Source organism: Amphibalanus amphitrite, unplaced genomic scaffold (assembly GCF_019059575.1).
Source record: "Amphibalanus amphitrite isolate SeventyFive unplaced genomic scaffold, NRLGWU_Aamphi_draft 001589F_arrow, whole genome shotgun sequence".
Lineage (NCBI taxonomy): Eukaryota > Metazoa > Arthropoda > Thecostraca > Balanomorpha > Balanidae > Amphibalanus > Amphibalanus amphitrite.
In genome coordinates, this window is record NW_024883082.1 from 9,113 (window position 1) to 22,111 (window position 12,999).

At 44.3% G+C, this 12,999-nt stretch overlaps 2 protein-coding genes across 2 annotated transcripts in view; one reads left to right on the plus strand and one right to left on the minus strand.

Moving 5' to 3' along the window:
- Positions 1-6,763: 6,763 nt before the first annotated feature.
- LOC122374031 (probable ribosome biogenesis protein RLP24) lies at positions 6,764-8,837 on the plus strand (the record flags this gene model as incomplete). The annotated part of the gene is made up of 2 exons (XM_043352537.1): positions 6,764-6,776; positions 8,434-8,837. Coding segments are annotated over 2 exons (312 nt in total), but the record flags the coding sequence as incomplete, so codon positions are not given.
- Positions 8,838-8,916: 79 nt separating this feature from the next.
- Positions 8,917-12,999, minus strand: part of LOC122374030 (queuine tRNA-ribosyltransferase catalytic subunit 1-like) — a gene marked incomplete at its 5' end in the record, with an annotated part of 111,749 nt that continues 107,666 nt past the window's right edge. Inside the window, one exon of the mRNA XM_043352536.1 lies at positions 8,917-9,104. Within this exon, the coding sequence (XP_043208471.1) occupies positions 8,958-9,104 (147 nt within the window). The remainder of the gene's footprint in view (positions 9,105-12,999) is intronic.

Consider the following 12,999-nt stretch of genomic DNA (forward strand, 5'->3'; position numbering starts at 1 on the left):
AGCTTGATCATGATCCAAATCCTGAGTCCCGCTGCTTTCTTCAAATACTGTGAGGACCACCTTGCCGGTAAAATACATTTCTTCTTCGTTTCGGCAACGCAAATAGCAGAAACGAAGACGAAAATGAAAGAACACTTCATAAGTGCCCGCATGGTGAAGGGTACCAGGACGTTTCACCGCTTTGTACCGCTCGACTCCCACACCATAGCAGCCTTCAAGCTCTCCGATTCTTCTAAGACTCGTTCTTCACACCGCGTGTGTCACTGAGTTTTGTTTGAAAGAACTTCCTCGAACAAGGTGTATGTATGTGTTTGTTTGTGCGAGTGTGTGTACCTATATGGGTGTGTATTTTATATGTGCATTTTGAATAAAGAAAGACCTTGTTTCATGACGTTTTGTTTTCTTTTTATTGTGTTTTGATCATTTGACGTACCAAACAAATGAAATACGCCACCTTCAAAGAAAACAATGCTGTGTTAGGTCACTGACCTAATGTGACATTGACCCGGCCCATACCTACTCATACTAAAAAACACCACCAATGTATTCTCCGTGAAGTTAGCTTTCATATGACACCCATATTGCCTATGATTAACGACGTTCTGGGCAGATGTCATTTTTATGTCAGGTCATGACCACATTGTTGACCTCAGTTTGAGGTCAACGGGTCCGATATACCAATCAAATCACATACCAATATTGAGAGCATGGATAAGACATCCTTGAGGGGAAAATTAGAATTTTTAAAATAGGACAAATTTGAAAGGTCACGAGGTCAAAAAATGTCCTTTGGGTTTCATTCACAGTTTTACTAGTAGCACCAGTCTACGTGCTTATTATTTCATATATAACTTTTCTTGATCCGGTAAACCGTTGCAGAGATAAAAAAATACTTTATATTTCAATATTCCGGGAAACCTTAAAATTTGCATGACCCATATTTCATGACCCCTGTGACCTAGAGACTAAAAATTCCCTGGGACGTAGTAGTGCCCATAGGTCAATTTGTATGCCAAATTTGAGCAAAATCGGAGAGGTCATGGTGGACATGCCTAGGTGATCTGTCATGGAATTGCCCATATGCCCTACCAATTTATATGTACATATCATGAAGCGGCGTAAATCTCGCCGGGCAAGGCCACATTTCATAACGTTTACGTGACCCAAGCAACGGGTTTGGTTTTTGGTAAGTAACTTCGCAAAAAATGGCTGCAGAACCACGGTTTTGGCATCGTCGTGTTCGCCTTGCTCAGGCGCGTCGAATGATATACTTTTTGTTCAGGTGAGGCCACCGTAAGGTGTTGACCTCGAGTCAAGGTCACCTCAGAGGTCTTCAGGTCACGAAGTTGGTCGAAGGAGGTCATATCGCATATCATTCGATTCGGCATGTCTTCCGGAATCCATTGGTGACTTTTTCGACTCTATAGCTCGATTTGATCGGGAGTTATTGACGAAAAACTCGTATGACCCTAGTGATGTCATAAATGACGTCATGCAATGTCAACAATGCAAAAATGCAGCATCAGATCTTGCAAGGAGTGCATGAAATAATGATTCCATGTACTTGAGACAACTTTATATCATTCCTGGATAAAAACGCAAATTTGTAATAATCGTGAGCTTTCCAATCTTTTCTCAATCATCCATTTTCGTGACTCTGGCTCGGAAATGTGGTTCAGCTTTTCAAAATTGGGGGCGAAGAAGCTCACTCTATTCACGAAACTACTATTAACTTGTTTGTTGAAAAAAGTGACATTTTTTCAACAAGAAATTTTGAAATATATTACAAATAACGTTGTGGGGCAAGTTCGTGTACGCACTGCCTAGGGGCACACTCGTGCATTTGTTTTTAGTTTTTGCGATTTATGACTTTATCTGTAGTAGGTTTCACTAATGACGCTCGCCTGACTCAGTTTTGGCTGCTTGGCGATTGCGACGTCGTGACAAGTAATTCACGCGACCTTGGCGAGGTCACGGAGGCCGGCAGTTGGCACATTCTTGTTGGCCAGCCCATTCTTTCTACATATGTTGTGCAATATATTCTTGTCAAAAGGTATCAAGTGAAATGACCCCCTGCCAATTTCTTTTGGTAAATTTCTGGTAATGCCCGGTAATTGTTTGAACTTTGCAGGGTGCACGGAAGTGCCCCACCTTTTGCACGAATGTGCCCCATAGGTGGGTCAGTTTTGTGCAGACGATCATAGTTATGAAAAGTCATTTTTTCTAATAGAAGCAATAATTTTAGAGGATAACTTTTAAAGAGGAAAATATCTGCAATAGTTCCTTTCCATACTACAATCAACAATTTTGCCCTTGCACTAACCAAAGAACAGATATATGGATTTATCCATTTTTTTGCACGAATGTCCCCCACTGTCCCATAGAGGTAGGGTGTCACTTTTCGTCGTACAAACCCATTTTGACCCCTTCAATCATTTTTGGGCATATCTCCCGACTTCTAGATGTCACATCAACTCGAAATTACCATCATTCGAACTTGCCATTCCCGCATAATGCATTTTCGCGAGGGCGTAGCGTAGCGAACGCAGTTCGCTAGTTTCGGTAAAAAAAAACACATTTTTGCAATCAGCTCACCGTCAGCTTTCGAATGGTATATTTCGTTTCTTTTGTGGATGAAATGGCTTTCCGACGAACCGTGGATACCAATGACGGGATCTCGGGAGGCAACCAGCACAGAAAATTGTGCTGTTTTAGTTCAGGAAGAATATATGTGACGGTAAGAGGAGTCAGGGGCGTCGCCGACGGGGGGGGGGGGGGTCGCGACCCCCCCCCCCCCTCTTGAGAACCGGGGGGGGGGGTCGACCCCCCACTTTTGGCGATGCTGAGTATGCCTTTTTGAGCTATCTTGTCAGTGAAGTTGGCGTCAGCAACATCACCAAATACAACGTCAAATTCAGAATCGCTTCAAGAGCTCCCTAGTCCCTATTGCTTATAGTTCAATAAGCTGTGGGGTGGAACATCAGCATGACAATATTTTAATAAAGTAGCCACTATTCTAGTCCCTTTTTATCCCTCAAAGGAGTGGGTGTGCCAAAACTGACCCAAGCGTTCGTCTGAACTCTGATTGTCAAAATAATGGTTGCAGTCGATTCGTCGGATGACGTATCAGCAACTGCGTGATACCTACCTACTGTTAACGCCAGACCCCTTGAGACCCTAATTTTTCGCGATTACTTTTAAATGCGTGAAGGAATTTCAACCAAGCTCAGGACATGGCCGTTTCAAGACAGGCCGAAACTTTTACAATTTAGATATTTTATCGCCATTTCAATATTTCAGGCACTTGTCATTGACTCGTAATGTTAAATTTCGAGCAAGATTTTCATCCGGTGTGTAGAGGCTATCACCAGTCAGTCTGTGATACGTTATGACGTCACAGCTAAGCCCCGCCTCTGTGGTCTTGGCCTGCGGCGGTTTCGGGCCGGCGCGCGGTCACTCTCGCTGTGGCGGGGAGCGGGGACGGGCGACGGTCGAGCGGTGCCGAAAGCCGGCGGAGTTGTGCGTAGCGTCTTGGCTGACAGTGCCCAGAGAGCGACATGATGACTAAGGAGTCATAAATGCTCAATGCGCATTGCTTCTACAATGCTGATATGTTCGCTGATATTTTTTTTTTATAAGCTGCAAATGACGGGCAGATGGCATAGGTATAACTGACATAAGGTTAGGAAATGTTCACCTGTATTTAAAGCCTATGGCGTTGCAGATAATGCGATAATGGGATGTCGGATGTCACCAAGTAGCTGCCGATTTGTACATCGCTATGCAACCATCGAACAACGCAATAATAAGTTAATTGCCTGAGCTTCACATCATACGGCTCGCTCGTATTTCAAACAGATACCCTACATCGAAAATCGTATTTGTTAGGAATCGTTAACGTTTGTTCGAAGCACGACTGAGTAGTAGGTTGAGGAGTGATGGTCCTCTTGGTCCTATATACAAGAGTCAACAAGAGCCTAACATTTACTTGACCGTCTGCTGCAATTGACTCATAGCACGTGAAGCGTCAGCGAAATTCATAGTCCTTCACAGATGGCAGGGGTGTCGTTTGTACAGAGGTCGCTGATGGGCACGGGTCAATGCCGCAGTCGTGGGCGGAGCCTAATGTCATATGACGTAGAAAGCCTCTATCCAGGATGGAAAAACAGTTAACATTACGAGTCAATGACAAGTGCCTGAAATATTGAAATGGCGATAAAATATCTAAATTGTAAAAGTTTCGGCCTGTCTTGAAACGGCCATGTCCTGAGCTTGGTTGAAATTCCTTCACGCATTTAAAAGTAATCGCGAAAAATTAGGGTCTCAAGGGGTCTGGCGTTAACAGTAGCCTCAGCCCTGGCTACCCTCCGACTTGCCTGCATAGGGGGAAGGGGGTCAGATAGTCTCTCGGGCTTTCCCAATAAGACGCGCAAAAGGAGCCTATTGCAACGAAACTTCCAGTGACCTCGAACTGATCAATTTTACAACTACTCTAAAATTTATTGGCCCTGATTCGAATATAGATAACCTTGGTTCAGTTTTTCGAGTTTTATTTGCTTCCACTTACAAGTGTAGTTTTTGGAGCTGATTTCGAGTTAAGCGCCCGTTTGAACACCAGAAGTAGTTTTGATAAATGGTGGTTATGTATCATATTACGAAGCTATCGGTGGTGGTTGTCACCCACTCTATATGGCCGGCAGGAAGCATGTTGGTCGACCTGACCTGACCCGACCCGATCTACCCCAAATGCATGGAGTCATCATCTTTGTTCAAAACTAGCATCGAAATCGTACTCGGGACCCCGATATTAGCTGCGGCTCACTAAGTTCTAGCAGGTCCCGATTTTCCCTTCTTTTGGGCGTTGACGTAAGATGACCCGGCCAAGACGTTGAAATTGGGCACCATCGGCTTTCTGTCATCACGGGCAGCATTCTCGCTTTTCTGCGAAGCTCTACTTCGATCAGGGAACGAAAGCATACCTTTAGCGTTACGTTGGTAAACATTTTACCTTTGCGATCCGTAAAACACGAATAAGAGCTACAGCGACACAGAAAGCGTATTCGATAGCTTTTTTAAAGCTCTTTCGCCAACTTCGCCTCAGATTTGACTTCGGGTCTATGGCTTGTGTACCACAGAGGCCAAACAGATAAGCGGACGGATTTTGCCGAAACATTTGTTCTGTGACAACCTATGATTCAAAGAATGTGTATGATATTCATGTTATCACCATTCACTTTCGTGTTGTTTCGTCGAAACGGGTCGCATGGCTTACAATTTGAACTTAAAAACTTAATTGCAAGTTAGTTAAAAAGTTAGTTATAGTTAAAAACTTAACTATAAAATTTGACAGGTAAAGGTCATGTCGACCTGACCGGAAAAAAACCTGCTGCATATGGATCGATCTGTGTTGCTGAGCTGAACACACTCCAGGCACGCTGTCATCGCTCTACAGCGTCTCCATCAAAAGTTGTCGAAAATGTGTTAGATGACCAAATGACTGACCATTCGAGTCATTACTGGTCATTAGCTGCACCTTGTCCCTAAAATGAGCATAGGTGCCATGGCTACAAAGGTATCTAGCTTTTTTAGCATATTCGTTCAAAACAGAGGGCATTCGTGCTTCATCCCATTTCTTATGATGATTAGTGAGGTCACATATTTGACCTGACTTCACTTCTCAGATGTAAAATCCCAGAGTCATGAACTGTTGGCACTTTAATCCCATTCATTACACCAAATTCAGACTTATAGGAGATAATCTATAGGAATGACAAGATTGCAGTTTTTAGAGGCTTAAAACTGAACTCGACATGACATTGTGATCTGACTTCAGGAGACCTGTGCTTGATTTCTATGCCCGATGCAAAAGTGATATGCAATAAGATATACCGCTGTTTTCGTGGCGCTGCGCTCCGAGGTTTTTCTCAACACACGGAAAAAACCGGGAGTGTGACTAAAAACAACCCTACCCATCAAGACGAAGACCGGGAACCCGACCCCCCCCCCCCCCACTTAAAAATCCGTCGCGACGCCCCTGAGAGGAGTAATGCACAATCTTCATCCTAGAAGCAACCATGTGCTATTCCTCCTCCATACTTTGCGCTACATTTTCTTTCTCCAATGGCCACCAGCTGGGGCATTCCACGATAGATCGTACCACTTTTTTCCAATTTGACACCCTCATCTCTCGGAATTCGACGAAAATTGGTCTCAGGGGTAATCAGGGGCTCTGAATCTACCTGTAACAATTTCAGACTTATCAGATAAGTATTTTTTTGAGTTATGGCGTATAACATTTTTTGGATCTTGCTTTGCAGCGCTAAGTTTGGCGGGCTGTAACTCTAAGACGGATTATTCAAATGCCAAACGTTAGATAACATTGAACTTGCAATGAAACAGAGATTAATATGTATTTTTGAAATTTCGAAAAATACGCTATTTTTGATATATGACATATCGAGTTTTCTTTCATTTGTATTTTTTGGACTTTGGGACCAAATTTTTTGGAATTTTTATTTCTTTACAAAAATATTTAGCTCATTGTTAAGAAGTGTGCAAAAAATTAGGAAGGTGTTCTTTCTATAAATGTATTTATTTTACGTCACGATAACGGTTTCGAATAGTGATTTTGGGAGGGGAGCTTACAAATGGCGTGGTAAAGCTGCCTAGTGACATCACGGGTTACTGAAATTTCAATTGAAGTCTTAGTCATCTGAAAAAATGGAAAGAGGGTTCATCCAATCCTCGTTCCTATAAGCGCGAGAGTGAAAAAGGCTGTTTGGTTCTGACATTGTTTTGGACGCCAATGACCATAGCTGTCCGAGATAAAAGTTACAGGACGCATACATGGTGTCCTCCAGAGGTCCCACAACTTATATATCTGGGAATTTTTGAAGGTCACATGAGTCACGTGACATCACTGTTATAAGTCAATGGGGAAATATAAAATCTGTTATTTTGGCGCCGATAATGATCTAAAATTATCTCACGTACATGGTATCGTGATTTCATGCACTCCTTGCAAAGTCCAATGCTTCACTTTTGCATTGTTAACCTTGCGTGACGTCATTTATGACGTCACTAGGGTCGTACGAGTTTTTCGTCAATAACTCCCGATCAAATTGAGCTAGACAGTCGGGAAAGCCACCAATGGACTCGGGAAGACCTTCCGAATCGAATGATATGCCATATGATACCCTTTGCCCAGCTTCGTGACCTGAGGGGCTCTGACCTGACCTTGACCCGAGGTCAACTAATTAAGTTGACCTCACCCTAACAAAAAGTATACCATTCGACGCACCTGAGCTAGGCGAACACAATGATGCCAAAATTGCGGCTCTGCGGCCATTTTTTGCGAAGTTATTTACTAAAAACCGAACCCGTAACTTCAGTCACTTGACCTGACCTCAGAAGCTACCGGTTAACCTGAGACCTTAAAATTGGGTACCAATCGCTGCGACTTGTAACGGCACACACGTTCGTTTTTTCCGCGAGGCTCTACCTCTATTAGAAGCAAAACGGCGTGCTGGGGTCGTATCAACCCCTCCGAAACCCATTTTGTTTGCGGGAAAATGAGGAACTTATAGAAAGAACACCTTTCTAATTTTTTGCATGTCGATTTGCAATGACATGAAGTTTATTTTGAAAAAATAAAAATGCGAAAAAATTTGGTCCCAAAAGTCATTAGAGGCAAATGACAAAAGATTAAGGTTTTTGTTCAACAATCAAAATTTTTCTTTAGAATTTTTAAAAAGTAATATCAATTTTTGGTTCATCGCAAGCTTAGTGTTGTTTCCCGTTTGTTGGTTGCATAACCCGTTCTTGAGTTATAGGCCATCAAACTCACCGTTACAAACCGAAGTTTAAAAAAATGTAATGCAATATAACTCAAAAAGTTTTGATCTGAGCAGTCTGATATTTTGCCAGGCGTCTTTGGGGCCTATGATTACCCCTAGGACCGATTTTCATTAAAATCTGAGAGATGAGGGTGACGGGCCTGGTACGATCTATCGTGGAATGCCCCAGCTAGCAAATAATAGCACAATTCTAAGTTGGTCATATATCGACACCTTTTTTTTAAACCCCACATCTGTTCTCCGTTGAATTTCCGGGAAGCACGAAAGATCTCTTTTTAGAAGTGTCCAATCGTCCGATCCTGATCAAATTTGTGTGTTCGTAAGCTTGCTCTGGCATTGCTTGATTTGCGAAGATAGACAAACTTGAGAAAAATCGAGTGACTGTACCTTTTTTGAAGGTTTCTAGACAAATTGTCTGAACTTCACGGGAGAACAAATGTGGGGTTTAAAAAAAAGGTGTCGATATATGTACAGTAGCAACTGGGGGTGGGTGCCTGTACTCGGTCCGGCCCTGCTGGGCGCCGCCGAGCCCTGGCTGTGTGCACCGGCCGACACTCTGTCCTGTGACTGCCCACAGTGGAGGCCATGAAGCGGGTGCAGCAGATCCGGCAGCGCCGCGAGTACCAGCACATCCGCAGCCGACAGAAGAGCGCCGAGAAAATGGAGCGCGACAAGGAGCGGCGCGAGGTGGCGCGCGACATGGCTCTCATCCGCTCACCGGCGGCCGGGCTGCGGCGCGCGCGCGTCACTGTGCAGCAGCAGAGCGACCAGCACATGGAGGAGGCCGAGCCCGACCGGCGCCGCCGTCTGGCCGACCGCGAACCCGAACCGGCCCAGAGCAGCCAGCACGAGCGCATGGTGGCGGAGGCGGTGTGACCTCTGGCGCGCACCGACCAGCCGTGTGCGCCGGCGCTGGCCCAGTGGGCTCGCAGATCAGATACTATCAACTTTTCGTGACAAATACAAAATCCAGCGGAAAAACATGCTGTTTGAATCAGCGCCGCAACCACCAACACGACACAATGTCTTTCTATTTCACAGAACATCCATACACATTACACAAGTCATAAGTCGCTATGTATTGTCTCCACAGCCCCTGCATCACAAGTGAATGTTGACGGAAGCGAGGGCCTCCAGTGCCCAGTGCGGGTAGTCGCCGTCCGGGTACGCCTGCTCCATGAAGGCACGTACGAACTGCGGAAACCGGTCCTGCAGGATGCTTCGGCGCAGCGACTCCATCAGACGCAGCTGCAATCATACAGAGTGCCGACAGTCAGACGCAGCTGCAATCATACAGAGTGCCGACAGTCAGACGCAGCTGCAATCATACAGAGTGCCGACAGTCAGACGCAGCTGCAATCATACAGAGTGCCGACAGTCAGACCCAGCTGCAATCATACAGAGTGCCGACAGTCACACGCAGCTGCAATCATACAGAGTGCCGACAGTCACACGCAGCTGCAAGCATACAGAGTGCCGACAGTCAGACGCAGCTGCAATCATACAGAGTGCCGACAGTCAGACCCAGCTTCAATCATACAAAGTGCCGACAGTCAGACGCGAAACAGCTCTCCCTCCCTCTCCCTCCTTCTCCGTCCCCGTCTTTCCCTCTCCCCCTTTCTCTCACTCTCCCTCCTTCTCTTTCACAATATGCTGTGTTAATTAATTTTGAATATCCTTTCGCTATATCTCAAATATTTCGACGCGAATAAGAAAAAAAAAACGTGAAAAATGTTTTAGATTCCATTTTATAGTGAGAAATGCCTCAAATCGAAAATATCGAACTTCAAAGTTTCAGCACTTGGATTCAGAGGGGCTAATGCATTAAAATGCCCCCTCTGAATGTGTGACGTCAGTGCAGATCTAACGATTTTAAATACCGTAAACGGGGGTGAATTTGCCATGTTTTCAACTTTAGACGCTTGTATTCTTTACACTTCTTAACTTGTTGGGATGACTCTTTGTTCAAAACACGGATGAAGATTAGCTCTTTTGGTTTTGCTATTATCGTACTTATATCTTGCTTAAAAATATATTTTTTTAAAGAAAATGAGTCGTGGCAAAGTTAAACTGAAAAAGGGGTGACTTTGCCACTATGTCAAAAAATGGTTTTTAACGCTTGCAAATAATTTTTAAGCATTTTTATTCCATTGTATGGGGGAGGGCAACCATGTTTAATTATTTGATAGGAAAAAATGCAGCAATTCAAAGTTTTTTGCTCTTAAATGATGTACAAAAAAGGAGAGATATGTTACTTTTATAATGCATTATATTTGTCGAAAATTATTGATATTGATAGTAAATAGAAACTGAAAAATGGTTCAGAATAGATAAATAAGCAAAACTATGATTGTATCGGTACTCTAGGACCGCGCCACATGCCTCCAGCGGCATTGAGAGGAACAGAAAGAAGACGTTCTTGCGGCAACTTACCGGCACCCTTATCAGCGTTTTGATCTATAAAATGATACCGATTTCTTCAGCTAGTCTTACTGGCAGACTCAGGAGTTGTAGATGATCATGACTGTGCTAAAAAGTTGGACCCAGCTTCATCCATTTTTTGAGTTTGGTAATTTTTGCCTTTCTATACTCCCACTGTGCATTCCGGTGCTAATTTTAAACGTATCAACTCTCACTTTTTTTAAAAACCAGTTTGGAGGTCAAAATGATGCTACATTAAAAATTGTTTTGAATTGCATCGGAAAGTATTCTATTTTTGCATAAATAACATGGTGGCAGTCACCTCATGGGGCCTGCTATTCACTTGGAAAAATCGCCACCAAAAATTTTAGCTAAAAAAAGTTGCCAGTTTTGTTGGATAGGTATGCTAACTTAACCCGCGCGGGGCTGGGGGGGGGTAAATTTTACCCCCCTCGCGAACTTTTGCGATATCTCAAAAACGGCGGCGCGCAGCGCCGCCAAACTTTCAGTACCTTTTCTTACATCAATTTGACACGTTCCCTGAAAATTTGAGCGAAATCCGTCGGAAAATTTTTGAGAAATTGACGTTTTAGTGACGTCATGTTCGCCATTTTCGCCTCAAAAACGGCAAAATTTCAAACGCCGCTAACATCTTCATTTTTAAAGGAATCAAGACGTAACAAAAAAGGTTATACGTAATTCTACTTTGTCTATCAAATGGCTATCTCGGTTTTTTGAAAATTTTGGATTTGATCCAATTTTTTCAATGACCTATGACGTCATACGTGAACCTCTGCAGTTCGGTCTTCATATGTCGCAACTTCGCAACGCCCTCACTGCCAGAGGAGCCTTCACAGGGTAATGAAACTTGCAGGATCTAGTATCCATTACGAGTCTCACAACTCGTATATCTCGGATTTTTCCTAAAGGTTGACCTATACTATACTGGATGTCTTCAATGACTGGTATACATCTGTCCAATTAATTTCGCCTAACCTATATCCCCATGCCCCTTCCCATATATTTGCAACTGATTTTGTTTTGCTTTCAACGAATATTCTTCTGAGGTGAGACGTTCCTTCGCCTTTTGCTATGATGCACGAAACGACGGGGTCTAGAATGGGTGTTTCTAAATGGGTCTTCCTGAGTCTATTTGTGTCTTTTCCGTCTAAGATCACTGTCAGCGCCAAAATAACTGTCTCTATATCCCCCCCCCCCCCATCGGCTTATAATGGCCAGATCACTTGACCGACCTGACGTTAGGTGACCCTTAGAAGAAATCCGAAGTTAACGACTTTTGAGAATAAGTGAGTTTGATAAGTTATGTAAGTTTCATCTACCTGTGATAGATCTCCTTGCATTGATGGAGTTGCTATGTTACGACGTGTTCGAGCCCGTGTAGAGGTTCACTTATGACGTCATAGGTCAGTGACCTGACCTGACCTTAAAATGAGGTTGGTGCCACAAAATCCGGCTTGAATCAAAGGTCAGGTATGCCAAGTTACAACTCTCCATCACCAGCGTGCTGACCCCTACATAACGTTGCAGCAATGGTTTGCCGCACATTAACGATAAAAGTTTTGGTCTGTCCGAGATTCGAACACAGGACCTTCCGATGTATCAAAAACATTGGGTCATATATGGACGAACATCTCGAAAACGGTTGGATGGGCTTGAACTTTTCATCCTAAAAATGGAAATAAAAATGTTGTAGCTATCTTTTAACATACTTTGTATGTGGATGCCCACACTACGAGACCTTGAAAACCGAGCGCGAAAAGTCGCATTTTAACACGCAACCCTATGGGCTAGTAGGAAAAGTCACGCCCATGCTGCCATATGACTTTGGAGGGGGCTGGTGTCGGCCTTCGTTGTCAAAGGTCAATGACCTCCCGGTTCTGATTATTTCCACTTAGTTTTGCAAGCGAACAACTGAGCCTAAAGCACGTGCCTTCTGCTCGGCACCGGTCGCGGCCCCATCACGTGCACAACGCTGAACCCACACACTCGAAAATTTAATACGATAAATGAGTACACGCGTCCGACTTGGCGTGAAAATTTCACCCCCGTAGCCCTTACCGTTTCCGAGCAATAGCCTGTTTTTGCCGATTTTAGTGCAAACCCTATGGTGCACATGAGCACGCGCCACGGGCGCACCCCTGGAAACATCGTGCCCAAAATTTAATACGACCTACACCAGGGACGAAAAATATTTGCAGATTCGTGGTCCATGGACATTTCTGAACTACGTGACACAGTTAAGCTAAATTTGGGAAAGGTCGGCAAATCCACCAATGTCGCGCTTATTCCGGTCGCGGTCCCATCGTGCAGTGGGGCGCGGGTAAAGGGCACCAAAAAATTTGCTTAAGTAGGTCAAAAGTCAAAATGACAGGTTTTCACAGCATTGGCGTCTGAGCTCAGTTGGCGAAGAGGCGATTGACGGCGTTCACCCAGAACGCATCCTTAGGGTAGGGAGACGATGTGCTTAAAATGCCATGCAAAGTTCAAAGTCAAGGTCAGGTCAGGTCAAGAAAGGTTATCACAAAGAAGCCACTGAACGTGCTATGTGCGATGCATGTTTTATGGGTCATTCTTCCCCTAGAATGCAATGGTGATACCAGTGGCGCAGCCAGCATTTCGTTTCGGGGGGGGGGGGGTCATCGCCTCCAAAGCGAGCCCCCTAGTGTACGGGCCCCCCACCCATTTTTCAGAATCTCTGCAT